The sequence below is a fragment of the Centruroides vittatus genome, unplaced genomic scaffold (assembly GCF_030686945.1).
Source record: "Centruroides vittatus isolate TY-2023 unplaced genomic scaffold, ASM3068694v2 contig_345, whole genome shotgun sequence".
Lineage (NCBI taxonomy): Eukaryota > Metazoa > Arthropoda > Arachnida > Scorpiones > Buthidae > Centruroides > Centruroides vittatus.
Window position 1 is genome coordinate 2,075,586 of NW_027122170.1, and position 15,005 is coordinate 2,090,590.

General features: G+C 30.1%; 1 protein-coding gene across 3 annotated transcripts in view; it reads left to right on the forward strand.

Annotated features, from left to right (window-relative positions):
- Positions 1 to 15,005, forward strand: part of Dhc16F (Dynein heavy chain at 16F) — a 383,439-nt gene that overhangs the window by 132,176 nt on the left and 236,258 nt on the right. For all 3 annotated transcript variants that reach the window (XM_067269011.1, XM_067269009.1, XM_067269010.1), the window contains exons 12-16: positions 117 to 225; positions 1,413 to 1,533; positions 7,649 to 7,800; positions 8,265 to 8,417; positions 12,801 to 12,899. In XM_067269011.1, the coding sequence (XP_067125112.1) occupies positions 117 to 225; positions 1,413 to 1,533; positions 7,649 to 7,800; positions 8,265 to 8,417; positions 12,801 to 12,899 (634 nt within the window). The remainder of the gene's footprint in view (positions 1 to 116; positions 226 to 1,412; positions 1,534 to 7,648; positions 7,801 to 8,264; positions 8,418 to 12,800; positions 12,900 to 15,005) is intronic.

The following is a 15,005-nucleotide window of genomic DNA, read 5'->3' on the forward strand; positions in this document are numbered from 1 at the left end:
GCTCATCTGCTAGTTATTAAATAAATGCTTAATAATAATAATTATGAAATATTATACTGCTTTAATAATAATTTAATGATAATATTAATATTAGTAATAACAATATTTATTTTTAGACCTACAATTAACTCTATAAAAGAGAAAAGAACTATTGGCCAAGGTCCAAATTTAGGAACAATGTTTAATGAAGATGCAGTTCTTAAATCATATTTTGAAAAAATTAAGGTAATTTATAGTATGTCTCATATAACTACTATATAAATTATTATATTAAAGAATATGAGGCTCACAATAGTTTGTTTATGCAAAACATCATAAGTTGTACAAAAATCTCAATATTTATTTAAGGGTTTAGTAAAAGTTAACCTGATTTTCTGCATTGGATCAAAAAGTGACAGTCAAAATTAGGATATTTTAGAAATTTTAAAGATTAATTAAATTACTAAAATAAACAAAATGTCTAAAACATTAAAAACTAAGAGTTTATTAAGTAATTATGGAAAAATTCTAATTATTTTTACAAATTATAAATGAATTTAATATCTTGGGAATAGTGAAAAGCTTTTTGAAGACTCAACGTAAAAAATATACTATTTATAACAAGTAAAACGGCAAAACCATTTTTGGGACGAGACTATGTCTTAGAGAGCATGAGCAATGCATGTGCAAATCTTGCACAGTAGCTTGTTTGTAGAAACAGTCTCAGCATTTTCTATTTTCTTTTGACCCAATTCTCGGTCTCCTGATTACCTACAAGTCTGGTTTATTTTATGTGTGCATGATTTGGGCATCAAATTAAAACTCCTGACATGTACTCTAAGGTGTGCAGCCATTGACAGCAGTGTGATTTTAGAGACAAGGCATAGTCTTGTCAATTAATCATTAATACTTTAATGAATTTGTGCCATTTCATACCATCTGAGTATCACAATAAATGTGACAATGGTAGGCTGAAATAATCAAACTCTTTATATGGTTTTTATTTTAACATATAAAATAAAATTTTGACAATGTGAATTAATAATTAAGAAGAAATAATAAAATTTGTATCAGTGTAAATAATAATTTGTTTCCAAATATAAATTTGATACAATATTTTTACGATATCTTTTAACTAAAATGTCAAACATATAATGAAAATCTGAAAGCATTATTTGCTCTGACATATATTTCTATATTTTTTAACATTATTAACTCACATAATTTTTAAAATGAGCAATTTATAACTCTAAAATAAACTCAGTTTCTCTTTTACTGTTTGTTATACACTGTATTATGTTTTTTAAGTTATGATGATTTGATTGATTCTTTATTAGCCAAAATTTCAGATATGTTATAAGATTTTAATATAAATTTTATGAAAGTTTATTTTTGTAAGTAAATTACAATTTAAAATTTTATTCAAAACTTAGGGCTGTATTACAGAAGGTTTTAAAAAAGTACATTCTTATGCATCTTCACTATGTGATGTAAAAGAATTTCACTTAGAGAATATAAATGCTAATTTAAGAAATATCTTAGAAGAAACAATAGGTAATGTGATATTTCATGTTTGTTTAATTTTGATACAAAGTATAATAGTTTGCAAATAAGGATATATGATTATTAATGTAATTTTTGAACAAATTAATATACAAGAATCATAAGTACTTTCTTGATATTAATATTAGATTTATTAATATGTTTTACAGTGGTGTTTCTTACTTCAAATTTAATTCATTTCAGGGGGCCATTTGAACTCTGAATTGTTTAAAGTCCAAATCACTTTTTCCATTAGAAATAATGTAAAGCAAATTAATCCATTCCCAGACCCTGAACAATTCTCATTTTGAAGATGGTATTTTCCAGGAGTTTTCTTCATTTGAAATAATAGAGACTTACATGAAAATATAAATTTTTAAAGTCTTTTCTTTTCCTGTTTCACAGACCAATTTAGAAGTAACAGTTAATTCGCTTGAAGAAATGAAAAAATCTTCTTAAGACATCAAAAATAGATTATTAAAAATTGCCACAAAGTTAAAATATGATCAAATCGCCGACCTTCTGTTAGAAGCTGTGGCTTTGTGATAATTTTTAATAATCTATTTTTGATGTCTTAAGAAGATTTTTTCATTTCTTCAAGCGAATTAACTGTTACTTCTAAATTGGTCTGTGAAACAGGAAAAGAAAAGACTTTAAAAATTTATATTTTCATGTAAGTCTCTATTATTTCAAAATTCTCATTTTCATTAACTTAAACAACAACTACATATAAATTAAGCTAAAAACAAGAAACAATAAATAAAATACATATATATTATGTAATAAAATGAAAATTGCATTTACTGTACCTTAGAGCCATAGTTCTCAATCCGTGGTCCTCAATCCGCGGTCTGCAGAACACGGGTGCTCTGTGAAGCCACTTCAAGTGTTCCACGAAAAATCAAATATACAATTAAAAATTGTTGCAAAAGAAATATCAATACAATGTAAAAATAATTTTTGTATGGGAATGTAATCAGCAAAAGCTAATGTCGTCATCTACTAGACCGAGTGCACTTGATTTCAAAAAGGTTGCCACCCTACTTTAAAACTGATGTATTATAAGTGGTTCGCAGAAAAAAATGTCAAAGTTTAGTTAGTGTTCTCCGACTTCAAAAAGATTGAGAACCACGGTCTTAGAGAGGAGTGGTGATATTTTGTTTCTGAAGATCATGAAGCAACTGCTTGGCTTTCTCACAAATAATCCTTTTGGAGGTGATATCACCAGCCAATCACTTCTCATTTCTCCATAATAGGAACAGTTTTTCCGTCTACATAACATTTGATCTCCTGGCAGTCATTGTCACATCTTTTGCCATATCTGTTGCTTTTATTGCTTCCTTGAATGTTGCACACCATTGACTTTTCCATCTTAAACATGACTACCAGATCTACCACAGACGTACCACTTTCGTGCTTCCTGATAAGTTTCTTTTTCATCCAATCCAATGATCCAATGATACTATAACCTTACTCTTAGGCCTCATTGCTTTCACGCTGTACTAGGATGCCATGGTTAACAGATAGGAGTTAAATACATAACAAAATATACCAAAAATGAAACAAAAAAGGGCTAAAAACATGACGTAATGTAAGAGATGCTTTTACAGCAAGCACGAGCATGAGACATCTTGGATGCACAAACAGATGGTGTTTACACAACTTGTGCATCTTTTTATTGTGTGTGCAGTTTGAATGCAGGAGCATCGTTCAAACTCCAGATCTGATTTCTCTTGAATTTAGCATTCAACTGTAGGATGTTTAAAGTTAGAGCCATTCAAAGTACTGTACAAGGTACCACTCTATCTTATTTAGATATCAATTATTATCATGATAAATTTTATAATAATTAGATATTTTGTTCTTTTCTTTCTTGATTTGCAAACAAAAAAAAAACTAATTCTAGACAATTGAAATTCAGCATAGAATATTGCACCAAATTTCTTTTTGGTTTATGAATCAAGAAAGAAATAAGAGAGCTGCTTATACTCTGAATCCTAGTAAAATAATTAATTAAATTTATTTTGCATATCATCTTTTGATATCTTCTCTCTAGTTATCAATATAATCAAACTTTTTTCTAATTGAGACAGTTATCTTTATTTCATCATTATGTCTTTGCTTCTAGAAACTTGTAGTTTATGTAATCTGATTTTACCACAACCATAATATATTTAAATTTTTATTTTGAAATTTATATTACATTTTCTTACTGAAAGTAGAATTTTTTTTCTTGCTTGATAATTTTTACCATTAATTAATGGTAAAAATTATCAAATTATTGTAATTGTTGTTTCTTTACTAGTTTAAGTATACAATATCTGTTTTTACCAAGAGATAACTAGAATCTGTTTTTGATTTCATTTTTCAAAAAGAAAAATATTACAAAAGTAATTTCTACTTGTTTTGATTTATTTATAAACTTTCATCATTCTAGACTGTTTCATTTTGGAAAGAAGAAATGATATGTGTTTTGTGTTGTATAAACAAAATTTCTTGCAATTTCAGTATCCATTTGCACTTACATTTTCATTTATAATTGTGGTTTTTTGATAAAATCTTTCACTTGCTATTTTATGTAAGTTGTATTTTAATTTAATTTTAAAGAAAAGTAATAATAAGGACTTAAGTACATATCCTCTTGCTCATATCCAAGAAAGGTGAACAGCAAACAAAAGTAGACTACAATCCTACAAATCATTCATTCAGCAATTTTCTCCACATCTTCCTGTCCATACAAACTTCTTTTGCTTCAGACACACTCATGCCTCTTCTAGCACATTTCCTCACATTTTCTTTCTGATTTAACACCTTACATTCTTTCAAATACTCATCCATTTGTTTCTTTCAAGATTTTCTTGGTCTTCTTCTACCATGCTTACCATCTACCTTTCCCATGCATGTATACCCTCTTTAACAGTTGTTCTCCTTTTATTCTCTTAACATGGCTGACCTACTATAGAGCCAATTTACTCATCTTTTGAAACACACATTTTTAGTTCACATTCCTCCAACATTTGTTCATTTCTCACATAGTTTTTTCTCATTATGTCTCACACTCCTCTCAGTAATGTAACTCCTGTGACTTTTTTGCCAAAGCCAAGTTTCGTTACATACATGAGCTCAGACACCACAACATTCCCGTACACAGCCATTTGTGCTCTTTGGACAACCTTTTATCCCTTGCAAAATTACTCATTGAATCCACCACCTGTGCTTCTGCATTCACTTTTTTGGTGATTTTACCATCTATTCTTTCATTCCTATCTATCATGCTTCCTAAATATACAAACTCACTCACTTGTTCCAGTTGTTTACCACCCAATTTAATCATGCAATTTTTTTGCTCACCTTTGTATTCAAACACAATCACTTTAGTTTTGTTCACATTCACTCAAGATTAGACACAAGCATCTGAAGCTTTTCCTCTCTCTCTGCTAATTGCACAGTGTCATCTGCATACAGCAAATGGCAGACTTGCTCATTTCCAGTTTTCATTCCACATTCAGGCACTCTGGATCTCTTCGTGCATGCTTTTATGAAAATATTAAACAACCATGGGGACATAACACACCCTTATCTTAACCCTCCTCAATTGTGAACCATTCATACACTTTGCTATCCACATGTACCATGCTTTTCTGTTTTTATACATTGTTCTCACACTTCTAACAAGTAAGTAGTTTACCTCTCATTCCATAAACACACAATACTTGCCACAGTTTCTCCCTATTTACTCTATGGTTTTTTAGATCAACAAGCACTGCAAACACTTTTTATCTACATTCAAACATTTTTTCTCAATGATTGCAATATGAAGATTTGGTTCACACACCCCTTCCCTTTTATAAATTAATATTGCATTTTCTGTATTTGCTTTTCAGTCAGCTTCTCAACTTTGTCAACTAATACTTGTGCAAACACTTTTCCAGAAATACTTAGCAAGCTTATGTCATGGAAGTTCTTGCAAAGACAAGGACTTCTGAGGAGAGACTAAGGATTTATATATATGTAAATATAGTTAAAGCTTATCTTTATATTATCATTTTGAAAAATCAAATTTATAACATTGTATATTATAAACTCTCTCTTATTGATTTCTTTTCTACAGCATAAAATTTAAATATGATTTAAATTTTACAAACTAGTTACAGGAAAAAAAAAAAATATATATATATATATATGTATTTATGTATAATATGAATCTAAACTAAATAAAATGATAAATGTCAAATAAAATTCAGTTGACACTTATTATTAAAATTAAAATGACTTGAAAACAGCATATTATATGAAGAGGTAATTGAAAATAAATATCATTTGACTAAAATTGTAATTAATCAGCTCACTTTGTTACAAAGATACAACTGTGAAAGAAATCTAAGTAAAAATAGAAAAGACTTAGAAAAACATAAACAAAAAAATAACCAAAGCCATATTGAAGTGTTGTGAAATGGCTATCAAACTACACTGGACGACAAAAAAAGTAATGCACCAGGAAGGACTTGTTGGATTTGAACAAAAATTGGTATGTGACATTGTCATAGCTAGACAGGTATATGATTGCAACCATAAAGCAAAAACATACTTTATTGTGCAGTAATGTTCAATACAGTGCAGGCACTAATATCCCGTTGGGCCGCCTCTAGTGCGGATATAAGCTGTGATACGCCTCGGCATGGAGGCATAAAGGTTCCATATAATGTTCTGTGGCATATCTGTCCACGCGTGATGCAACTGGGACTCAAGATGCGTCAGATCCCGCGGCTGTCACAGCTGGCGTCCCAGGTAGTCCCACACATGTTCGATTAATGATAAATCTGGAGACCGTGCAGGCCAAGGAAGTGTGGCAATGTTATGTAGGCATGCTTGGGAGACCGCTGCAGTGTGTGGCTGGGCATTATTCTGCTGGAATATGCCTGTCGGAAGCCCTGCCATGAGGGGCAACACATGTGGCCGGAGGTTGTATTGCACATATCGTTGGGCTGTGAGGGTAGTACGCATGACAACTAGAGGTGTCCTACTGTCGTATGTTACGGCTCCCCACACCATAACACCAGGGGTTGGGCCCGTGTGCCACTCCACAGTATAGGCTGGGTTGACGCCTTGACCAGCGGGCCACCATACCCTCACACAGCCATCGTGAGCCCCCAAACAAAAGCGGGATTCGTCGCTGAAGACAATATGCTGCCAGTCGGTAGCTGTCCATGATTGTCGTGCAACGACAGCACTGCAGATGGAGGCGTTGGTGAGTGGCTGTTAATGGTAGAACACATACTGGCCGTCGGGAGACCAATCCGCCTTCTACTAAGCGCCTGGAAATGGTGCAGCTGGATACACGGTTTTGTAACGCAGGTGCCACTGCTGCATGAATGGTAGACGACGAAGCTGTAGGCGCTATCCGTGCTTGACGTACAATGAGATGATCCTCCCGCCTGGTGGTCTGTTGATAGCGTCCAGAGCCTGTTTGCCATTCATGCGTTCCCCTACATCCCCACTGCTCATAACACATCCTAACAGTTCCATCAGAATGGTTCAGATGGCAGCCAATCCGGCGATATGACCATTCTCCTCCTCTCAATCCAACGATGCGACCTCTCTCAAACTCACTTAACTGAGTGTAAGGCCGTTGAATGTGTCATAGAGGCATGTCTGTCACTCAACAAAGTCACAACCATCAACACAAGCGCAGGACATATGCACAAGTCGTCACAGCGTGCACCTTTATACCAGACAGAGGAAGCACTTTTCTACCCTCTGGTGGCGATACAACACAAGAACCTGATCCCAAAAGCTAATCATTTACATATCTAGCTATGATGATGCAACATACCAATTTTTATTCAAATCCAACAAGTCCTTCCTGGTGCATTATTTTTTTTTGTCGTCCAGTGTATTATAGACATGAAATATGATTTTTTAAATGAGAAACTTTCAGAGAATTTTTTAATTTTTGTTTTGTATCATGAGACAAACATGTGTCATTGATATATTGGGAAAAGATTGCATAATTCATGTGTGTTAGATAATAAAGGGAATATTAAATAAAACTTTTAAAGACGTTTTGATTATTATTTGTAAGAGAGAAATTTTAAAACAATATTTTGTGTAAAACATTTTATTGCAGATGTTGAAACTTTATCATCTCTTCTTGCTAAATACCATAATCAAAAGAAAAAAATTGAAGATATAGTTGATTGGTGTCATACGGGATTACTTTTAATAGATAATAGAAAAGTTAAAGATATACTTTTGCCAACTGTTAATGAAAATATAAAAGTAATAAAATTGTTTTTAGCTTTTATATCTGTTATAATTTATTATAATTGTATAAGTTTGCAAATAATTATATAAGTATGTCTGAATAATTTTTATTAAAAAAATGTAATTTCTTTATATTTTATTTATGTAATAAATTAGATAAATTGAATAATTTAAATAAATATTTTAAAATTATTTTATAAATAAAAAAATATTTAAAAAATAATTGTAAATGTATATTAAATTTTAATCTATTATACAGTGCAATTATAAAGTCCCTTTGCAGTGGGTGGGAAATGAGAGGAGCTTCCAAGGACAAAGTAATGATGTCACCACTCTGCCAAACCTCATTGGCATGGATCACCTCTGTGGAGGGACTTTACAGTCACACTGTATTATATATATCTAAATATTTTTTGTTTGTTATATTTATTTATATAATTCATAATAGTAATACTGTATTTATATTAAACTTCTTAAAGCTTCTTCATGAATGGTTACCTAAATTAGCAAAAAAGAATGTATCTGAACTTATTGTAGAAGTTCACGATATACAAACAAAATTAGACTATGTTCCAACAAATTCAAAAGAATATGTGGAATTTTTAACATTTTTAACTCACATACAACTAAAGGTAAGTAATATGTTTAAATTTTTCTTGTAAAAATTCATTAGACAGAAAAGATTCTTATCAGAATTTTACAATTTGAGTAATAGTTTGAAAATTTTAATTCTATTTTAGTGTTACACATATCATACATATACACATGCACTGTAGAAAGTTATAAATGCTAACTTCTTTTGTAAACACAGATTTCTAATTCTTGCATTAAACTTTTTTTTTTATTAAGAAGCATTTATGTATGCTATGAGTAACTTTGAGAAATCATTATTTAAGTTTTTTTACTATTTCATGTAACATATAAAATTCTATATTACTAATGAACGTAACATTATTCTTCTTGATGTATATAACTATATAACTATAACATTTCATTAATACAACATGAGAAATATTTACCATATTGATTACCAAAGTCTCTTTTGAAAAATAATTCAATGATTAAATATGATTAAAATTGTTTAATTATATTCATTATTATAATAAATAGTTTTTTAAAAAGTCAATTTTACTTCCATGATTTGAATTTATACCTATTGATCTCAAAATATCAATGGAGAATAAAATAAATTAAGTTCAATTCTTAATTGATTTAGGGCAGGGGTCGGCAACCTTTTGAGTCGGAAGAGTCAAAAATTACAATTTACAAAATTTCAAAGTTTTTAAAGAGCCACAAAATTTTTTCTTGCCAACAATAAATAGTACTCGCATAAATAAAGTTTTTTGATTAAAAAAAACTAATCTATTTATTCATATATAAGTAGTGTTTTTCACAACAAATTAGATAATATATATATGGCATTATTAGATAATTACTTATTATTTAAGTAAAAAATTAAAACAATTAAACATTTACTTAAGTATGCTGGGGTGTAACCCAAAACCTGGTGTTCTGTGTTTTTTTTTCTTCTGCTTTTTTTAATTTGTCATTAAAGGTCTTTATTATTAATTAAACATTTACTTACAACACTAACTTGTACTTGAATAACAAACAATTGAGCAAACAAATTCAATGGGAGCGTTGGCTTTGCATGGTTTTAGAAAGTTTCGATAAATTTGGCTCACTTTAAACAACTTAAAACTTGTTGTTTTAAGTTTCAGACACGATTCTAAATTTTCATTTGTTAGTTGGCTTCTTACTTTACTTTTAATTATATTCATGCAAGAGAACGCTTGCTCGCACGAATATGTCGATCCGAAGATAGTCAGCACTCCAAATGCCAACTTCTTCACCTCACTGTAGCAATCTGGAAGACTATTCCATGCGTCGAATATAAGTGCCTCAAGTCGCGGCATTTCTTTTAAAGCTGTCCACTTTTGTTGCGTTACGTACATACATTTCTGGACCTCCAACTCTTCCAACTTGCTTTTCAACTCTGTAAATTTTCCACTCCACAAAGCTTTACTTTTTAAATCGATCAATTGCATTTCTAGAGATCCAGTATCAATTCCAAATGGCTCAATGTGGATTTCGTTACTATTTGTGTTAAGAGGATTTACTATGAATGCTAGAGTGGTTTTGTTGGTTTTGAATTGCTCAAATCTGTCAGCAAATTCATCTTTAATTTTTTTTATAACTGTGCTGAAGTAATTCGTGTCAACAGTTGCACTGGTTTTATCGCGATATTGCTTTAGAAATTGAAAATGAAGTAATTTACCGCTCTGAATATCTTCTGCAAAAAGAATTAATTTTTCTTCAAAACAAACCAATTCTTCTACCAAAACATAGGCTGGGTTTCCCTTTCCTTGCAGTTTTAGATTCAGCTCATTTAATTTCGCTGTGATATCCACCATAAAGTAAAATTTTTGCAACCATTTGTTGTTCTCTAATTCAGGGTGATTAATGCCTTTTTCATTTAGGAATGTATTTATTTCATTCAAGCACAAAGCGAAACGTTTCAACACCTTACCTTTCGAAAGCCATCGCACTTTATTGTGAAGAAGGAGGTCGTATAAATAATATTTGCGTATGGAACTAAAGAGCCGCAGCTTCACATCCAAAGAGCCGCATGTGGCTCGCGAGCTGCAGGTTGCCGACCCCTGATTTAGGGTAATTTTCTTATCTTGGACAGAATACAAATTTTCTTACAATAGCACATACATGATCATGATTAAATAACGTAATATGGAACAATGGGTTAATATGAACAGTTTGTAAGCATTAGAGTAATTTAGCATGATTTAGTAAATATTATAAAATATTTCTTAGGAATGAACATTAACTCATTCAATCAAAAATTGCTTGGACAAAATTTATATACAATATTTTTACTCAAATTTTTATAACAATCATTATCTGGCAAAAATATGGATCCAAAACATTTCTTCTTAAGCTCTTGGACTTACTCACTTTTTCGTTTAATTTTAAAATGTGAAGAAGTTTTCTTGCAAAAATACAAACATCAGAATAAAACAGAATTTTATGATTCATAACTTAAACTCAGTTTATTTAATCTAATTTGTAATAGGATTGAAATTGCTTCATATGGAAGATTTTATTGTTAGAAAAAAGCTGGATTTTCCAAGCTAAAGGAGTACCAAGGTGGAATTTACTGTAGTTGATTCTGTCAGGATCAAGAGTCAGACTTCTGAGACCATCCAGAAATCACATAAGATCAGCAGGTTTTAAAATATTTGAAACCAATGAGCATCAATGTTGGATTAAAATATATTGAAGTGCTGATCAGAGCGAATACATTGAATCAGTTAGTTTTTGTTTTATGGTGGATGGATTTTTTTTTTACAATATACTATAATAGTATATTTTCAAGTAAATTAGGAAAATTGAATATGTTCTTCACAGAATTTCTAGGTGATTGTATTGTATTGATTTTGAATAGAAGTCTACCAATTTCAATACTATTGGTGTATCCAGAAACTGAACAATAATTTAGAGAGATATCTGATATGTTATATTTGGATTAATTCCAATTTATTTTGAAAATTTTTGTAATTTTGCTGAATCCATGTTGGTGATGTGTAGAGGCATTTTCCTAAACAAAATACACCAAACAGTTGAAATATTTTTGTTATTTAATTTTAATTTCATAAACAGAAACAATAACTTTTTGTTTAACTCAATGGCTTTTGAGAAAGTATGCTTTAAATGTGAGTGGAATGTTAGATGACAATGAAAAGTATCTAAAATATTTACATTCATTTAAGATATCCAGTTGATAATTTTCTAGGAACCACTTATCTGACTTTTTCAATCTCCCAGCACAACAAAAAAAAACCATGCTCTTAGATTTAGGAGGTTTAATTCTTAAACTTCTCTCTCTACAATAATCACAAAACATATTTATTTTCTTTTGGATAACTATCTGCATCTTAGCCAGAATCACAATATTGTTAGCATATATTAAGTGATAGACTTCATAAGGAGGGATATATATATATATAATCCAATGATCTAGTGGAGAAAAGAGTCTGGAGATCAGTTGTGTACAAGATAATAAATATGGCTTAACCTATGTCCTAATCCATCCACCATATTTTTCCACTTTAACAAAATTCATTAAATCATACTAGAAAGAACAAAGATTGAATTTGCAGTGCTCCTTCCCTTAATAAAAGCAAATTATTAAAACTCAGGTAAATCATTTTCCTGCATCCATTTAATGAATCAATTCTTCAATAAATGAAAAAGAAACTTTTCTAAAATTGTCAACAAGGTAGTAGGTCTATAATTTTGGGTATCACCATGGTCATTTTTCTTATATATCATGCTATATATTACAGAGTTTCAATTTTTGAAATTATTTTTGAAAAAAAGACAGAATTATACAAATCCAACAAAGGTTGTTTTGGTTTAGCAGAAGAATATTTTAGTAATTCCAAAATTACATTATCATGACCTAGAGAGTTATTATGAATTAGGGATAATGCTTTATTAAGTTCATTCAAAATGAAAGCACTATCCAAACAGTCAATTTTCTTACTGGACCTTAGGTCCAAGAAAATATGTATTTCTGGTTGAATCAAACTTTTCAGAAAATTATACCAACAATCGGTAGTAATAGGATTTATTCGAAATATCTGGGCAGCTTTCTATATGTATTTACCAGGACAGTTTCTCGGAAGGAGTTTGAACAGGCCATCTATTAGAACACTTTAAAAAATGGCGTGGATTTAGCATGCAATTAAGAATTCTTACCTTACTTGCATTTTTTTTGTTTGGTTTTTTATAGCCAATAGTGTAAATCTGAAATTGTCTGATGATTCTGTATATGATGGGATCCTATTGTATTTGTATTAATTCTTATCTACATAAATTCGTGAGTTATATTATGTGAAAATTATAAAATAATTTATATCATTAACATTAAAATACTTATAACTTTTATTGAATATGTATGTATGTATTGTTATAAATGAGTTTAAATTTATTAACAGATAGAATTTGAAGAAGAGATTAGGATAATAAAAGAATTATATAACTTAATGACTGAATATAAAATAGAATTTGATCAAGATGATTATGATATATTTATAGTAAGTAAAAGTTTATCATTACTATTGGTTATTAATTCAACTATTTTATTCCATAATTCTGCTGTTGAAATGTCTATTTGTTTTATAGGTAATTGTTCTTGTGAGGAGGTTAAATTAATTAGCTCACCTGTTTGTGTTAATGTTTGTGTTTTTGGTTCTTGGTGATAAGACGTATTTTCAGCTCCGATGATTTGATATTATTAGTCAGTAATTTTTGAAAATTTAGTGGTGGTCTTTCTTTCTTTATTATAGATTTCTGCAAGGGACCGGGATTTGGTTCTATTCCAGAGATTAGTATCAACAATAGAATAAGCTTATTATTATTTATATTAGTCCAATATAACTTAGTATTCTTCATCTATTAGAAAATACAAACTTTGGAGGTGAAGAAAAATTGACACCAGCAACCGTGACGATTAGATTGCCCCTGACCAAAAATATATTTATTCTCAATCTTTAAGACTGGGAATAAGTTATAAAACAAAATATTTTTATTATAGAAAAGAATTTTGATTACAGTATATCTCAGCAGATAAGACAACCTTCAGACAAGACGAGGTATAAGTTTTCATCGAAGTTTTACAGTTTTAGCATATATCTGTCCTATAAGATGACCCCCAAACTATCAACAGCCTATGAATTTAGTTTAGATCAGCAATCATCTTCTGGATAATAATACTGTATAACATATACGGAATTATGTTATATTCATAATTTTTTGAAAGAACATAAAATTTTATTTTCATGCATCTGCCAGCACTGCCTTGGGATTGTTGCAAACATTCACACTGATTTGGGCATTCGGATAATAACCTTGACTATTCATAAAAACATCATATGGGCTATTCTATTTTGTGGACATACTCTACTCTCTACTAGTAAATAATTACGGTTTGTCCGTTTTTACTATAATGGTTTTAATTTATATAAATTTCAATTTAATTTTTTTTGTATCTGTCCTATAAGATGACCCCAGATTTTCGGGGCCTTTTTTTTATGATTCAACTATAGTCTTATCTGCCGAGATATATGGTATCCAAATTCTGATTATCTGATTTGTCAATTTCTACAACGTATATATATATATATGTTATGGACAAAGTGATTAATATGGGCATTATTAATAATGACCAACAAAATTGGGCATTGTAATAAATTTTCAATAATTTATCAAATTGACTGGTCATTATGAATACTGCTATCACCTAGTCGGGCAAAGTGATAATAATGATCTGACATATGCTAGCCAATCAGAACTTACATCTTAGTTGCGCATGCATATTGCATTTCGTACCAAATTTTAAATTTATGTGACCAGTAGTTAATTTTTTTTTTTTTTTTTTTTGACAAAAGTAATGATTGTGGAGGAATCATTAAGTGATATGAATAATTGCTTCAACAACTGATTAAACAAGTTAATAGGAGAAAAAGGTGAGAACAATCAAATTTTTACAAAATCAGTGTATTGGTCAATGATACAAAAAGTGAGAGTAAAAAATGAAAGTTACTTCTAAGTTACCAGAAGAATATCAGTTAATAGTACTTTGAAATAATTCACAAAAAATAAATATTTCTAAATGAAATAAGTGGAGTTTTTTTTAATCAAATTTAAAATTCGGTAATAAGGGCACAACACGCACACGCAACTGAATGCCAATTGGCTAGCGTATGTTGGATGATTACTCCTCAACTTATTATTATCACTTTGCCCAACTAGGTGATAGCAGTATTCATAATGACCGGTCAATTTGATAAATTATTGAAAATTTATTACAATGCCCAATTTTGTTGGTCATTATTCATAATGCCCGATTAATCACTTTGTCCATAACATATAGGCCTATATAAATGTTAAAAATTTACATTGTCAAAAATAAAGAAAAACATGTTGTTTTGACATTAACAGATGAAACATCTGTTAATGTCAAAACATAATTAGGACAGGACAAAGCTCTGATCACAGCTGCTAAATTGTATGGATTGAGAAATTGTTGAGATTATTCAATAAGAGTATGATAGTGAAAGAGAATAAGATAAGGAAGAAAACTCTCTCTCATAATGAAATTTTTAACTGTCTCCAAACAGCAGTCAAATAGCAACAATTAA